At 40.6% G+C, this 13348-nt stretch overlaps 1 protein-coding gene across 4 annotated transcripts in view; it reads left to right on the top strand.

Annotated features, from left to right (window-relative positions):
- MYH10 (myosin heavy chain 10) overlaps positions 1 to 13348 on the top strand; it is a 148454-nt gene that overhangs the window by 56931 nt on the left and 78175 nt on the right. For all 4 annotated transcript variants that reach the window (XM_050919218.1, XM_050919217.1, XM_050919216.1 and 1 more), the window contains exon 5: positions 9978 to 10080. In XM_050919218.1, coding sequence (XP_050775175.1) covers positions 9978 to 10080 — 103 coding nt within the window. The remainder of the gene's footprint in view (positions 1 to 9977; positions 10081 to 13348) is intronic.

Here is a 13348-nt window from a genome sequence, read left to right as displayed (position 1 = left end):
TGTCCAACCTAAATCTCCCTTGCTGCAGTTTAAGCCCATTGCTTCTTGTTCTATCATTGGAGGCTAAGGTGAACAAGTTTTCTCCCTCCTCCTGATGACACCCTTTTAGATCCTTGAAAACTGCTATCATGTCCCCTCTCAGTCTTCTTTTCCAAACTAAACAAACCCAATTCCTTCAGCCTTCCTTCATAGGTCATGTTCTTAAGACCTTTAATCATTCTTGTTGCTCTTCTCTGGACCCTCTCCAATTTCTCCACATCTTTCTTGAAATGTGGTGCCCAGAACTGGACACAATACTCCAGTTGAGGCCTAACCAGCGCAGAGTAAAGCGGAAGAATGACTTCTCGTGTCTTGTTTACAACACACCTGTTAATGCATCCCAGAATCACGTTTGCTTTTTTTGCAACAGTATCACACTGTTGACTCATATTAAGCTTATGGTCCACTATGACCCTTAGATCTCTTTCTGCCATACTCCTTCCTAGACAGTCTCTTCCCATTCTGTATGTGTGAAACTGATTGATTGTTCCTTCCTAAGTGGAGCACTTTGCATTTATCTTTATTGAACTTCATCCTGTTTACCTCAGACCATTTCTCCAATTTGTTCAGATCATTTTGAATTTTGACCCTGTCCTCCAAAGCAGTTGCAATCCCTCCCAGTTTGGTATCGTCCGCAAACTTAATAAGCGTACTTTCTATGCCAACATCTAAATCGTTGATGAAGATACTGAACAGAGCCAGTCCCAAAACAGACCCCTGCGGAACCCTACTTGTTACACCTTTCCAGCAGGATTGGGAGCCATTAATAACTACTGAGTACGGTTATCCAGCCAGTTATGCACCCACCTTATAGTAGCCCCATCTAATTTGTACTTTCCTAGTTTATCTATAAGAATATCATGCAAGACCGTATCAAATGCCTTACTAAAGTCTAGGTATATCACATCCACCGCTTCTCCCTTATCCACAAGGCTTGTTATCCTATCAAAGAATGCTATCAGATTAGTTTGACACGATTTGTTCTTTACAAATCCATGCTGGCTATTCCCTATCACCTTACCACCTTCCAAGTGTTTGCAGATGATTTCTTTAATTACTTGCTCCATTATCTTCCCTGGCAGGTAGTTATGATGATCCTGTAGCTACAGACCTTTCTGTCTGAATTCTCCAATTGCTTCTAGTAGTTGAAGGATCCACCCAGTTATTTCGCTGATAGGAGCTAGCAAGGAAGCTTATTCTGCACAACCACCACTAAAGAAGCACCTGTGACTGCAGTTGTTTCTGCAGCTATTTTTCTGGTACCAGCAGACTTTTGGTAAATGCTTCCATGTGCTTTTGGTACCTAATACATAAGGGATCCCATCATCTCTGAGGTAAGGTGCTTCCTGTCCTCTGTGTTTCAGAGTAAAGTTGGGCTCTAAGGTGCCACAAGTACTCCTGTTCTTTTTGCAGATGCAGACTAACACGACTGCTACTCTGAAACCTGTCAGAGTGAAGTGGTGTTCCTATATTTTCTGCGGAACCCTGTGACTGAGAAGAAACCTGCAAAAAAGCAGGTAGCAAGCAACACTGATCATCCTTTCTCTTGCAGTGGGTCTAGCCACCAGAAGAGCTTCTTGCTTCCAGGCGAGCTTGTTCTTGTCCTAATTTTGGGGATTCTGAGAAACAGTGGCACCGTTTTGTCTGAAACTTGACAAAATTTGGTCTGAGGCAGACATCTAGCATGGGGAACTTCAGCCTGAATGGTTGGTTTGGCAAAGTTAAAAGCAACTGAAATAGCTTGTAATGGGAAGCGTTGGGCAACCTTAACATGGGTGTGACACAGCCCCCCTCCCAGCCCTTCAAAAACACACCTCATTCAGCTGCCTATCTTAACTAAATGGTGCTTTATTACTTTGCAGCAGAGAAACTGGTGAGAGGTGTGTGTGTGTGTGTGTGTGTGTGCGCGCGCACGCGCACTAAGGCTGTTTTGGGGTGTCAGTTCTAGAGTTCATTTCTGTCTGACCTAAATCTTAATGCAGCACAGTAGCACACACGTGGTCAAACAGTGAGAGTCAGCAAGGTCCCCCCTGCACCAGCATGACATTAACGCAGTGGTGTGCAAATGTTTCTAGTTGTGTTCCCCTTACCATTAATGGAATCTCTGTTCCCCTCCCCCCACCCCCATTACTACACAGCCAAGGCTTCCTCAGCTGTAGAGCTTGAGCTGGAGGCAGAGCTGAGCTGGGGTTGGAGAGGAAATGAGGTGGGGCTGGGACTGGGGGTGGATCTGGGTTGTGGGAGGAGCAAGGCTGGGGGCAGAGCAGGGCTGGAAGTATGGCGGGGGGGGGAGGGACTGCTACTTTTTCGATCCCCTCTCCGCCCCCAATGGAGGGATGCACCTTGCAATTTGGGGACCACTGCATTAATGAATAGCTGGGACAGCTATAAAGCCACATCCCTAGGAGTGGGAATTCAGTGGGTGATTCGGTGAGATGCATATTTGAGAGCATGATAAAACTTTGTCCTCTCAGGTTCATGGTTTTTGGTTGTCTTCGTAGGTTTTTAATCAAGCTTTGTTTTTTGCTGTTGAGCTAGCTTTCAGCTCAAGTATAGTAGTCTAACCTCTCTGGATATGCATTCCACAGTAACCCTGCCAGAATCTCTGCTAATGGTCTTCCTTTCTTCCAAGAAGCTTCTTACTATTTACTAATATATTTGTGGTCCCACTTTCTCTGTGATTCCACAGGTAAAGGTCTTGCCATAGGATTGTGCTCCAAAAGCCAAGCATTATTTTTATTGTTTTTTAACTTAATTTAAAAGGTTGCTAAAGGAACTCTGAAAACATGAACACTGTAGACTGAAGTAGTGTTGCTTTTGCAGGCTGCAGATAGGCTGAAACCAGAAGATATCTCAAGACTTGAATACAGTTGCTGGTGGTTCCTATTTATAATAAGGGAATGTGGCTGTTTGTGGAAATGTACTGCACAGTTTTGTTACTGATACACACTAGCACAATATTATTGTACATCATCCTGAAGAGAATTGTGCCCAGAGATAGAGAATTTTCTGTCTGAAGAATAAATTGGATTTAAACCCAAAAATGGTATAGTGGAACACATACTGAGTCTCCATGTGCTGTCAAAGAAAGTGCTGGAGAATGATGGGAAGGTGCTCCTTGTCTGTGAATTTTGCTGAGGCGTTTGATACATAAGGGCCAAACGTCTTTAGGTAATCTTGCAGCTGGTTGAAGTTGGTGAAAATGTAGTAAGGCTTATACAAAATCTTGATGGAAGCATGACTGCTTTGGTGTCTTTTTTGGGCATGAACAAAGTAGTTGGTTTGATCTGAGGATAAATGTTAGGGCTGTATATTATCAGCAGTCGTTTTCACCTGTTTTCTTAGAGAACTCTTAAGAAGAGCCACTGATGGAAACCTAGTGATATTGACCAATTGGATTGTTGCAAAGAGGTGGAAAAATTGCTAGAAAGAGTAGCGGTGGAAGCAGCGACGTTAGATCTGAAGATATCATGTAAAGACAATGCTGACACCTATATCTGTTGAAAAGGTGAAGATATTCCTATCCAGATCTGAGGAGGCAATGGAGTACATTGAGCACTTCAAATGTCTGAGTAATATGACTACAAGGGACACCAAACTTTCCTTAGAAATCTAATGTAGAATTAGCTGCATCTGGAGAAGCAAAGGTTATTAGCATGAAGTGTAAAATGAATCTTCTGCAGTCTCTTCATCCTCATCTTGCTATTTGCATGTGAGTCATGAATGTTAAGGAAACAGGACATTAAGAGGCTTTCTGCCTTCAAATGGAAATGCTGTAGGTGGTTGCTGTGAGTTAGTTACACCTTGCACGTGACTGAGGAGGAGGTGATCACTTGAACTTACAGCATACCCAGAGTGATACCAAATATCAAGACAATCAGATGAAGAAAACTTCAGTTTGTGGGACATATGGATTTGATGAGCGGAGGAAGATACCGAAGCAAGATTTGCAGGGATTTGTGGGTTCAACAATTTGGCTGACAGGACAGGATACAGCATGGCACACTTCTCAAGGATAGAAGAAGATTGCTGGCCAGCGATTCCTGTGTGTGTTTGTATTTACTGTTCAGTGTGGTGTGACTCTGTGGTGCTTTGCACTATGAGAGAATTGCATAATTCACTTAATTTACCTTTTTTAAAGGAAGTTTAAATTAAATGTGAATCTGCCATAGTCTGAAATATTGGCAAAATTAAGGCAGCATAGTCTAGTGTATATGGCACCAGACTGGGAGTCAGAAGATCTGAGTTCTATCCTTAATTATGTCATCTGCTGTGTTGCCTTGGGCAAGTAACTACTTACCTTGTCTGTCTTGCCCTCTTAGTCCCTTCCCTGAAGAGCTTACAAATCTACCTCTTACTACATGTATGTACTGTATCTCATGTAATGAGATCAGGATCTCGGATGGGGACTCTTGGGTGCTGCTGTAACACACAATGCAGAATTTAAGTCAAGCCAGTTGCAGATTACACAGGGACTTTTTATAGCGTAAGGGGAGTAAATGTATTCTTCACAGTGATGTCTTGTCTTTGTATTGTTCCCCAGCAAAGTAAAATTGTCTACATTTAAAATCTGTTTGATTAAGTTTGCCTTCAAATATCAGACTAGGGAGCTTGAAGTTTGATAGGCAGAGAAATCAAGCCCTAGAGTGCGAAGTAACATTTCTTAGCTTTCACTTCGAATCCTAGCTGGAGTAGAACAAATAACCTCTGATCATGACAAACTGTTCTGAATGTGAGTTGATGGGTTAAAGAAGCTAGTCTGAAGTGCTTCAGTATAAATTGTTTAGGGAGCCGCAGCAACAACTTCAAAACAGGAGGACTGTGTTCTGACAGTTCTGTCTCTAGAAGGATGGAGCCACTGTCTTGAAGGAGCTGAATTCTAGATGTTGTATGCATTTTGTCAATAAATAAATCTGTTTGACCAGTGGCCCAGCCATGTATTATAGATATTAAGATGATAGTGGTGAAACAGACACATCCACTCCTCAGTTGGAGGATTTGGCTGTCTATTAGTGCAGTGGAGGAAGGGACAAGAGGGATAGCTCAGTGGTTTGAGCATTGTCCTGCTAAACCTAGGGCTGTGAGTTCAATCTGTGAGGGGGCTGCTTAGGAATCTGGGGCAAAATTAGTCCTGTTAGTGAAGGCAGGGGGCTGGACTCAATGTCCTTTCAGGGTCCCTTCCAGTTCCATGAGATAGGTATAACTCCATATATTTATTTAAAAGGTACATTGTCAGATTCGTCAAAGTAGGCACATTGCCAGGCAATAACTTGGAGCTGATAATCAGAGTTCCTGTTTGTTTGCATTTGCTTTCATAAAACTGGGGGAGAGAGTAGGTCCCACTTCTAATTCAATGAGTGGAACTGAGATTTAAGGCCAAGGGGTGAAATCCTGGCCTTATTGAACTCAATGGCAAGGCTCTCATTGTTAACTTCATTAGGCCCAGGATTTTCCATAAGGGTTTTTAATTAACACTTCTGTGGTAACCTAATGATTGGGGTGTATTTAAAACCAGGTATATTTTAAAAGGCTGATCTGACTTGATTATATACTGTCCTTCCACTTCACAAATATTGTATATAAGAATTTGTAAAAGTTTACCTTGTTTGGGCAATTTATAATTCATGCAATTGCACTCTGGGGGGGAGGAGGAGGGGACTGAAGTATGCAGATGTTCTTATTCCTATAAATGAAAATGATTTCATCTCCTAAATCTTCTAATTATTCTTCTAGTAGAGTATATGACAGCAGAACTATCTAACAGTCCATATCCAGCAGGAAATACTCAGCATATTTGTAAGGCATAAGGCAAGAAGAATTAGATAAGATACTAGCTGGAGTTGTATGGAGACATTCTATGAAAGTATAATTTCAGACTTGCACTTTAGTCAAAGGAGTACATCATAAACTCCAAGCTTTTGGCCTCATGTGCTTTGAGATGTACAGGCTTTTATAAGAACTTGTTGATTTGTGGATTTTATTTGTAAAAAGGCTGTGTGTAATCTCCTTTAGAACTGGACCTGTGGAATATAATTGTACTCCCTCCACTCCCCAGAAATCTGCTCACTAGATCACCAGAGTGGATTCTTTAAAAGAAAGTTTAGCTAAATTTTAAATACTTTTAATCTCTTCTGCCAATTTAACTTCCATTCAGAGATTAGAAATATTAAATGTACCCTTCATTGAATTTAAAAAAAACAAACAACAAAGAACCCCAAACTCTTAGTCTCTCTTCTGAGGTAATGACAAATTTAATATTGATTCAGAACATGTTTGGTTCAGTGTACAAAGCATTTCTCTGGGAACATTTCAGGACCATAGAACTGTGCACATTTTAAGAATATTGTTAAACAAAGATAACTCACTGAGTCTAGTATCTCCCAATCTTTTCTTTTATAACCTCATTCATAGGATTGATACTTCATAAATACAGAAAGAGAAATGCTAATTAGGGAGAGGAAAGTGGTGGCTGTGCCCAGGACAGACCCCAAATGTCTTCACATTTGTCCTTCCCATGTTTCACCGTGTGACTCCTAAGAGAGGCATGCTCTGAGCCAGTTTGGAATACTGCTTAGTCTATAAAAGAGGTCCAGCCTAATTCTAACTTTCAAGGGGCACTTGAACCTCGAAACAGTCTCAAGGTAGCTTATTTGGTGACAAGACCACACTGATCCAAGCCCCGTTATTAAATAGCTGGTCCTCAAAAGAGAATCTTCTTCATAACCAGCTCCATAGATTTTATTCCTTCTCAGGCTGTTTTCATGCCAAAGACAACTTATTAAGCAGGTTTCAAGGACCCTGAATTCTTGGCATCTGTCTGTGTTGCCACCTAGGCCACCTTGCCTTTGTGATAGATGGTCCCTTACACCAAAAATCACAACAATATTCAGGTTTCAGAGTAGCAGCCATGTTAGTCTGTATCCGCAAAAAGGACAGGAGTACTTGTAGCACCTTAAAGACTAACAAATTTATTGGCGCATAAGCTTTCTATGCATCTGAGGAAGTGGGCTGTAGCCCACGAAAGCTTATGCGCCAATAAATTTCTTAACAATATTCAGGTTACTCTCAGTCCCAAAGGATCAGTCACTTGCCCCTGGTCAATTGCATCTCGGATGTCAGACCAAAGACCACATGTAGCAAATCATATAATAAACCAACTAAAGACTAAGGAAAAGAAATAAAAGTTTTAGGCCGGTTCTACAATACAAAATTAAGTCAACCTAACTTGCGTTGTTGTACAGCTGCAGCAGTTACATTGCGTGTACATGTTTACCCTTTGCTGCTTCTGTTGGCAATGCACATCCTCACCAGCAGCGCTTGTATTGATTGTATGCTCAGTGTGGGGCATCATGGGACAGCTCCTGAAAGCCAGTAGCAGTTATATAAGCAATGTGGTGGCTACAGTGACACTGCGTGGACCGAACTACATCAACCTTGACTCTGTGCTACTCATGAAGGTGAAGTTAGGTGCGCATAGAGGAGTAATTATATAAGTGGGAGTGAAATTAAGTGTAGACACTTCCGTAGTTGGGTTGACGTAAGCTGCCTTCATTGATCTAACTCTGTAGTGTAGACCAGACCGTATTGACAAGGTTAAAGCAGGTAAACGTATGCACATAAATGAGTTAGGTTCCAAAAGGTAGTACAGAGCTTTCTGTTTTATAAAAGCTTCTATGTCCTTTAGTGCTAACCCAGGCAAAGCACTGGAGAATTCTTGCTTATGCTTAGAAATCTTTGCCCTTTAAAAGTTCAAGCAGCATAGAGATGATGATTTCTTCTTGACAGAGGTTTTTATTCCCTTCCCCCAGAGTTCAAGCTGATGGGATGAGAGTGCTCATGGTTGTCTTCTCTTTATGGGTGTGGGGAAACAATCAACAGTCTTTTGTCCGCTGATGTTCCTCAGTGGTTCCTCTGGTGTCTGTGGCCCTTCTTTTGCTGGGCAGAAGATGATCCCTCTTATGGTCAACTAGTATTTCACGCTTGGTAATGCTTCTCTCCTGATTGTTTTAGAGCAAATACTTTTTTAGTTATGGAGCAAAATCTCTTAAATATTACCAGATATTGTAGATAAGATTTAATGCATGCAGCATTTCACAAACATTTCATAAAGTCTAAACCTACTTTTTTTTCTTAAATCTAATACCTGTTTTATAATACTAATTCACAGGTGAGCCAGACTGTTTTTTCCAGTAAGGATTTATCAGTGCTCAGTGAGGCTTACGGGACTTGGAATGAGCTGGCACTTGGTCTGTCAGCATCACAATCCTCCCTTTATAAAACTGAATCAGTATTAAAATACTACATTTCATCTTGGCAAAAACAGAACAGTTAATTGAAATGTGAGATCAGAAAAATATCAGCTGTCTGAATTTCACAAAATATACCGTTGCAAAGGTATTAGCAGTCAAGAAAGCAAATTTTGGACAACTACTAAATATGTGTATATATAGTGCAATGGAGGGAAGTGTTGCCTTGGAAACTTCAAATGCAAAAATTGTTAATTCACACTGCACACACACACAAGTTTTCAATTAAACTATTTGTAACAGAAGTGGCAATTGACTAAACTGACACTGTAGCGGGCTTGAAATGGTTCCACAGTTAACTGTCAAGATTGATTTTCTAAAATAAATATTTAACAATGGGAGAAGATTGTACTCTTTCAGTGCAATTCCAAGTAATTGAGCCTTCTTAATTTCATATGCTTCATAAACACAGACAGCAGTCTCTTCCCACCTAACTCAGCTGCCAAATCATAGCGAAGTTTGTAGTGAGTGTTGTTAAAAGATGCATCAACAGATTTGTAATGTAGAATAGTCTGAACTAAATTACGGCTATGAAAAAACCTTGTAGTGTCAGTCCTGTTTCATGTGAGGATGAGAATATAGCTTTAATAAATACCTCCCTTGGAAAATCAGTTTACAACTTTGTCCTACAGACACATCTTGAAATAAATCAGACATAGCCAAAAACCTCTTACTGCAAACCTAGCTGAGCATTTATTAAAATAATGCATGTTGTACCTGTTTACAGCAATAAAATTAAAAGTGTAATATATGTGTGCTCCTTGCAATTCTAGGTATGCTTCAGCCTAGCCAAGAATCTGATTATGTTAAGATGTATTTTACTGCTAATGCTCCTAGGTCCTGACTTTCAAAAGTACTGAGCACTTGCAGTCCCACTGACTTCACTGGAATTTGTGGGAGCTCAGTGTTTCTGAAAATCTGGCACTTAGAGCATGAAGTGCCATTATGGCATTATGTTTATATTTTTGTTGTTCTAAGAGATTCAATCCATGGCCTTGGTCAAGTCAATCTCTCTGCTTCAGTTTCTTATCCTTTAAAGAAGAGGTAAGAATGCTTGTTTCACGCAAGAATTGAAGATTAGGGAATTGTTAGTTGGTGGTGGTAAAGAACTATTATAAAAAGTATACTTAATACGTAATAATTATACGTACCAATAATTAAATGATGTGCTAGGGAGACATTTTGGATAACGGAAGTGTTTAAATGACAAGCTCCTGATTTGTTTCCTTAAACGTTACAGACAAGATGAGTCAAGTTTTCGAGCCACACAGAACTCTTCTTCAAGTTTGGGAAAGGGAAATTCATTTTGCTGTGAAGCTGTGAGTTCTTTTCCAAGAGCTGAAGAAAAGGTCTGTGTGGCTTGAAAGCTTTTCTTTTTTACTAACAGAGGTTGGCCCAATAAAAGATATTACCTTACCCACCTTGTGTCTCTAATATCCTGGGATAGACACGTCTACAGCTACACTGCATACATCCTTAAACATTAGCACTTTTTCTTTCAGATCGTTAATAAAATACCATTGTACGGTCTCAGCCTGAGACTGAAATGCAATTAGGTAGTTGCCATAAAAGGCTGACTCAGTTTGTTAAAACTGATTTTTTGGGAGAAAAATGTGTGAATGTGTCTTGCAGAGGTGAATCTGGTGCTGGGAAGACTGAAAACACCAAGAAAGTTATTCAGTACCTTGCTCATGTTGCTTCGTCCCATAAAGGAAGAAAGGACCATAATATCCCAGTAAGTTTGTTTGTTTGTTTTTTGTGTTTTCCTTCTATTTTCAATTGTCTTTCTCTTTTCCAGGACCAGGCTTTATTGTGTCTAAATACCCTGAAGTGCTGTCACTGCTAAAAGGATTAAAAACTAATTTTTAGGATTAAAAAATAAATATCAGTTGATATGGCTGTTAGCTAAGATCGTTAAAATATTCTAGCAACAGAAATGAATAATTTGGAAAATAAAGTGTGATTGCTTAATTCATAGTATTAAAAACAAATGTTAACTGTTAAGCTCTGACAGGATATGTGGAAAATTACAATGTGTAATAAACACCATGCTTTTGCAGTGATGAGAGCTAGACGCCCATTGTTACGGAACTGTAATAAAACACCTGAGACCCTTGCTATAATCATTATCTTTCTGTTTTTATATGACATGGTATTGGAACAACTTAACTCACTGCCTTTTATAACTTGGACTCTTCCAGTAAAACTGAAAAAAAAAAAAAAAAAAAAAAAGCTGCTGGACTTCGGCAAAATCTGACGTGCACGTTGGTGATTTAAGGGTTTTATGCAGTGCAAAGTCAAAAGTATATAAATGGGTTTCAGATCGTCAGTTGTACACTCATAGTGACTCCATTATTCAAGTTCATTCTAGGCTACTGGTTCACTACCAAAAGTATTGCTGTTTGCATGGTTTATATTTTGCAGTGGTACCACAGATTGTCTGGTGCTTAAGACCTAAAGCAGTCTCTGTCTTGAACCATTTACAGTAGCAACCCCTATGGTTTAGTTGACATATTTTCCATTATAAGTTGTCCGGTGGATCCCTGCCTGTCTCTTGATTTGAACCCTGAGTATGTGGAGACTCAAAATCACAGGAAAGCAGGAGCCAGAACTATGTGACGTGCGATTTTATACATGAGTTAGCAATGCTGACGAGAACTGGTAGCAGCAGGACAGGGTTAAGAAGGAGAATCTAGAGGAGAGTGTGAGGGACAGGAGAGCAGAGGGGATGCTGCTCTATGTTCACATGGACTCTTGGGGGAGTCTTTAACAAGTCCTGTGTGTGGGGAAACCTAAATTACGAACTCAACATCAGCAAATATTCTATTAACTTTGTGCATAGGGTAATTATACAATGTGTTGTGTGCTTATGGTGCGAGCATGAGTTTGTAATAAGGCTTTTGTGTACACAGGTGCTGGCTTCCTCTGGGACCTGGGGGGGTGCTCACCCCGCTATGCCCCAGGCCCTGCCTCTTCCCACTTCTGCTCTGCCCCAGGCCCTTCCCTTGCCCCTTCTCCCAAGCCCCCGCTCCACACCTGTCCTGCCTCTTCCCGCCCAGTTCTGCCCACTCCTTCCCTGCACCTCCTCCATGGTGCAGAACAGCTGGTGGCAGGAGGCACTGGGAGCGGGAAGAGGAGGAGTTGATCGACAGGACCCTGGTGGACAGGAGGCATGGGGGTGGGGTGAGGGGTAGAGTTGGCTGCTGGGGGGTGCTAAACACTCACTCATTTTTTTTTTCCATGGGTGCTCCACCCACAGAGTTGGTGCCTATGTTTGTGTAGCACATTAATCTCCCTGTGTTATGTGTAGTGTCTTTGTCAGTTACAAGCAGAAGGAATTTGAGTCTTGTCATGCCATGAAGACATTAGGGCATGATTAAGAGGTATAATGTGACTTATTTCTTTGTTTTTAGGGTTTGCTTTGGGAAAATGTCACAATTGCTCAAATTTAATTACTTCATTTAAAAATTTTTGATTATGGACAATCCTGGCTCTGCCACTGATGTGACTTGCATAAAGCCACGCTGTACATTTCCTTTTTCTGTTTCCACATCTGTAAAATTGCCCACATCTCACAGGGATGCTCTGGAGATTGATTAGTTAATGTCTGTACAATGCTCTAAATATATGAAGTGCTATGAAGATGTTAAGGGGGGGGTGAGGGGGGGACATACTGTTGGTGTCAGGTTGGATTCCTAGTCACTCAAAAATTAGTGGACACTTTCTGTAAATTTTGATCTTAATCTCTTTTTGCCTGAGTTCCCATGAGTAAAATGGGATAACAACTTTTGTGTATCAAATGAATTTATCTCCTATAATAGTGTGTGTGGCACTTGGATATTGCAGTAATTGCCATAAAAGAGCTGGTGGAGAAAGTAAAATGTCTTTTGATCCTCATCCTTCAGTGTGTGCAGCTCCACGTCCTTTTACTATTCACCATCCAAAGTTTTTTACACCTAATTAAAAAAAAATTAAATACCTACCTCATTCACCAAGTACTGTCCATTGTAAGCAGTGAATGAGGTGGGGGTCCTGTGAAAAATGTAGGAAGACGCAATTTGTAATCCATATCCTAATACATATTAAGGAGGGGAGCAGAATCAAGGTTGCATAAAGCAACATAACTTAAAAAAAAAAAGTCTAAAAGAAAAATATTGGGGTTGCGAAGTCCAGCACTCAAGGTAAATTTAACTGAAGTAAAAAAAGTGTATTAAAATTATTGGGAAAAATACTTTGCTAGAGACTGACTTACTGTACGTGGTAATCCACTCATATCTTTGCTTTATGGCTTGATTCTTGTTCTCTATTGGCTTGTACTGAGCTAGAGGCAGAGTGTCAGGAGTTAAGCTGCATTACACTAAATAGATGTAGGAAGAGGTAAGGGAAGGGAGTTCATCAGTTTATCTTTATATTTTGCCTGTGCGTGCACACTGCATTAAAAGAACATTAAGATTGCAGAGTCTAGCACTCCATGGTTTAGGATAGAGAATGGTATTCTAGCCCTGCCCCTGCCACTGAATTCCTATCTGATGCTAGTCAAGTCACATAAACCAAACACTTCATAGGTGGTCATTTTCCAGATGCCCAGCTTGAGACCTTGGGTCTGATTTGCAGAAGTGTTGAGCTCTCAAGCTGTAAACTGAAGTCAGTGGGAGATGGGCTTTAAATATATAATGTGCTATATAATGCTAAGTACTCTGCATGGGGGGAAATCAGGTCCTAGGTGCCTCAAAGTAGGCATCCAAAACCTGTGACACTTCGTACCTTTAATCTCTGTGTGCCTCAGCTCTGTTTCTGTAAAATGGGCGTAATGCCCCCTCACTTCACAGAGGTGTTGTGAAGATAAATTAGTTAACTTGTGTGAAACACTCAGATAATATAGTGATTTGCACTGTAAAAAGTGTACACGGAAATTAATTCTGTAGTCAGAGCAGGGTTTAGTAGTGTGTAGTGAATAAGGCATGGGGATACACATTGAACAACAAGGATAAAACAAAATATTG

The sequence above is a fragment of the Gopherus flavomarginatus genome, chromosome 12, assembly GCF_025201925.1.
Source record: "Gopherus flavomarginatus isolate rGopFla2 chromosome 12, rGopFla2.mat.asm, whole genome shotgun sequence".
NCBI lineage: Eukaryota > Metazoa > Chordata > Testudines > Testudinidae > Gopherus > Gopherus flavomarginatus.
This window is presented reverse-complemented; position numbering and strand designations above follow the sequence as displayed.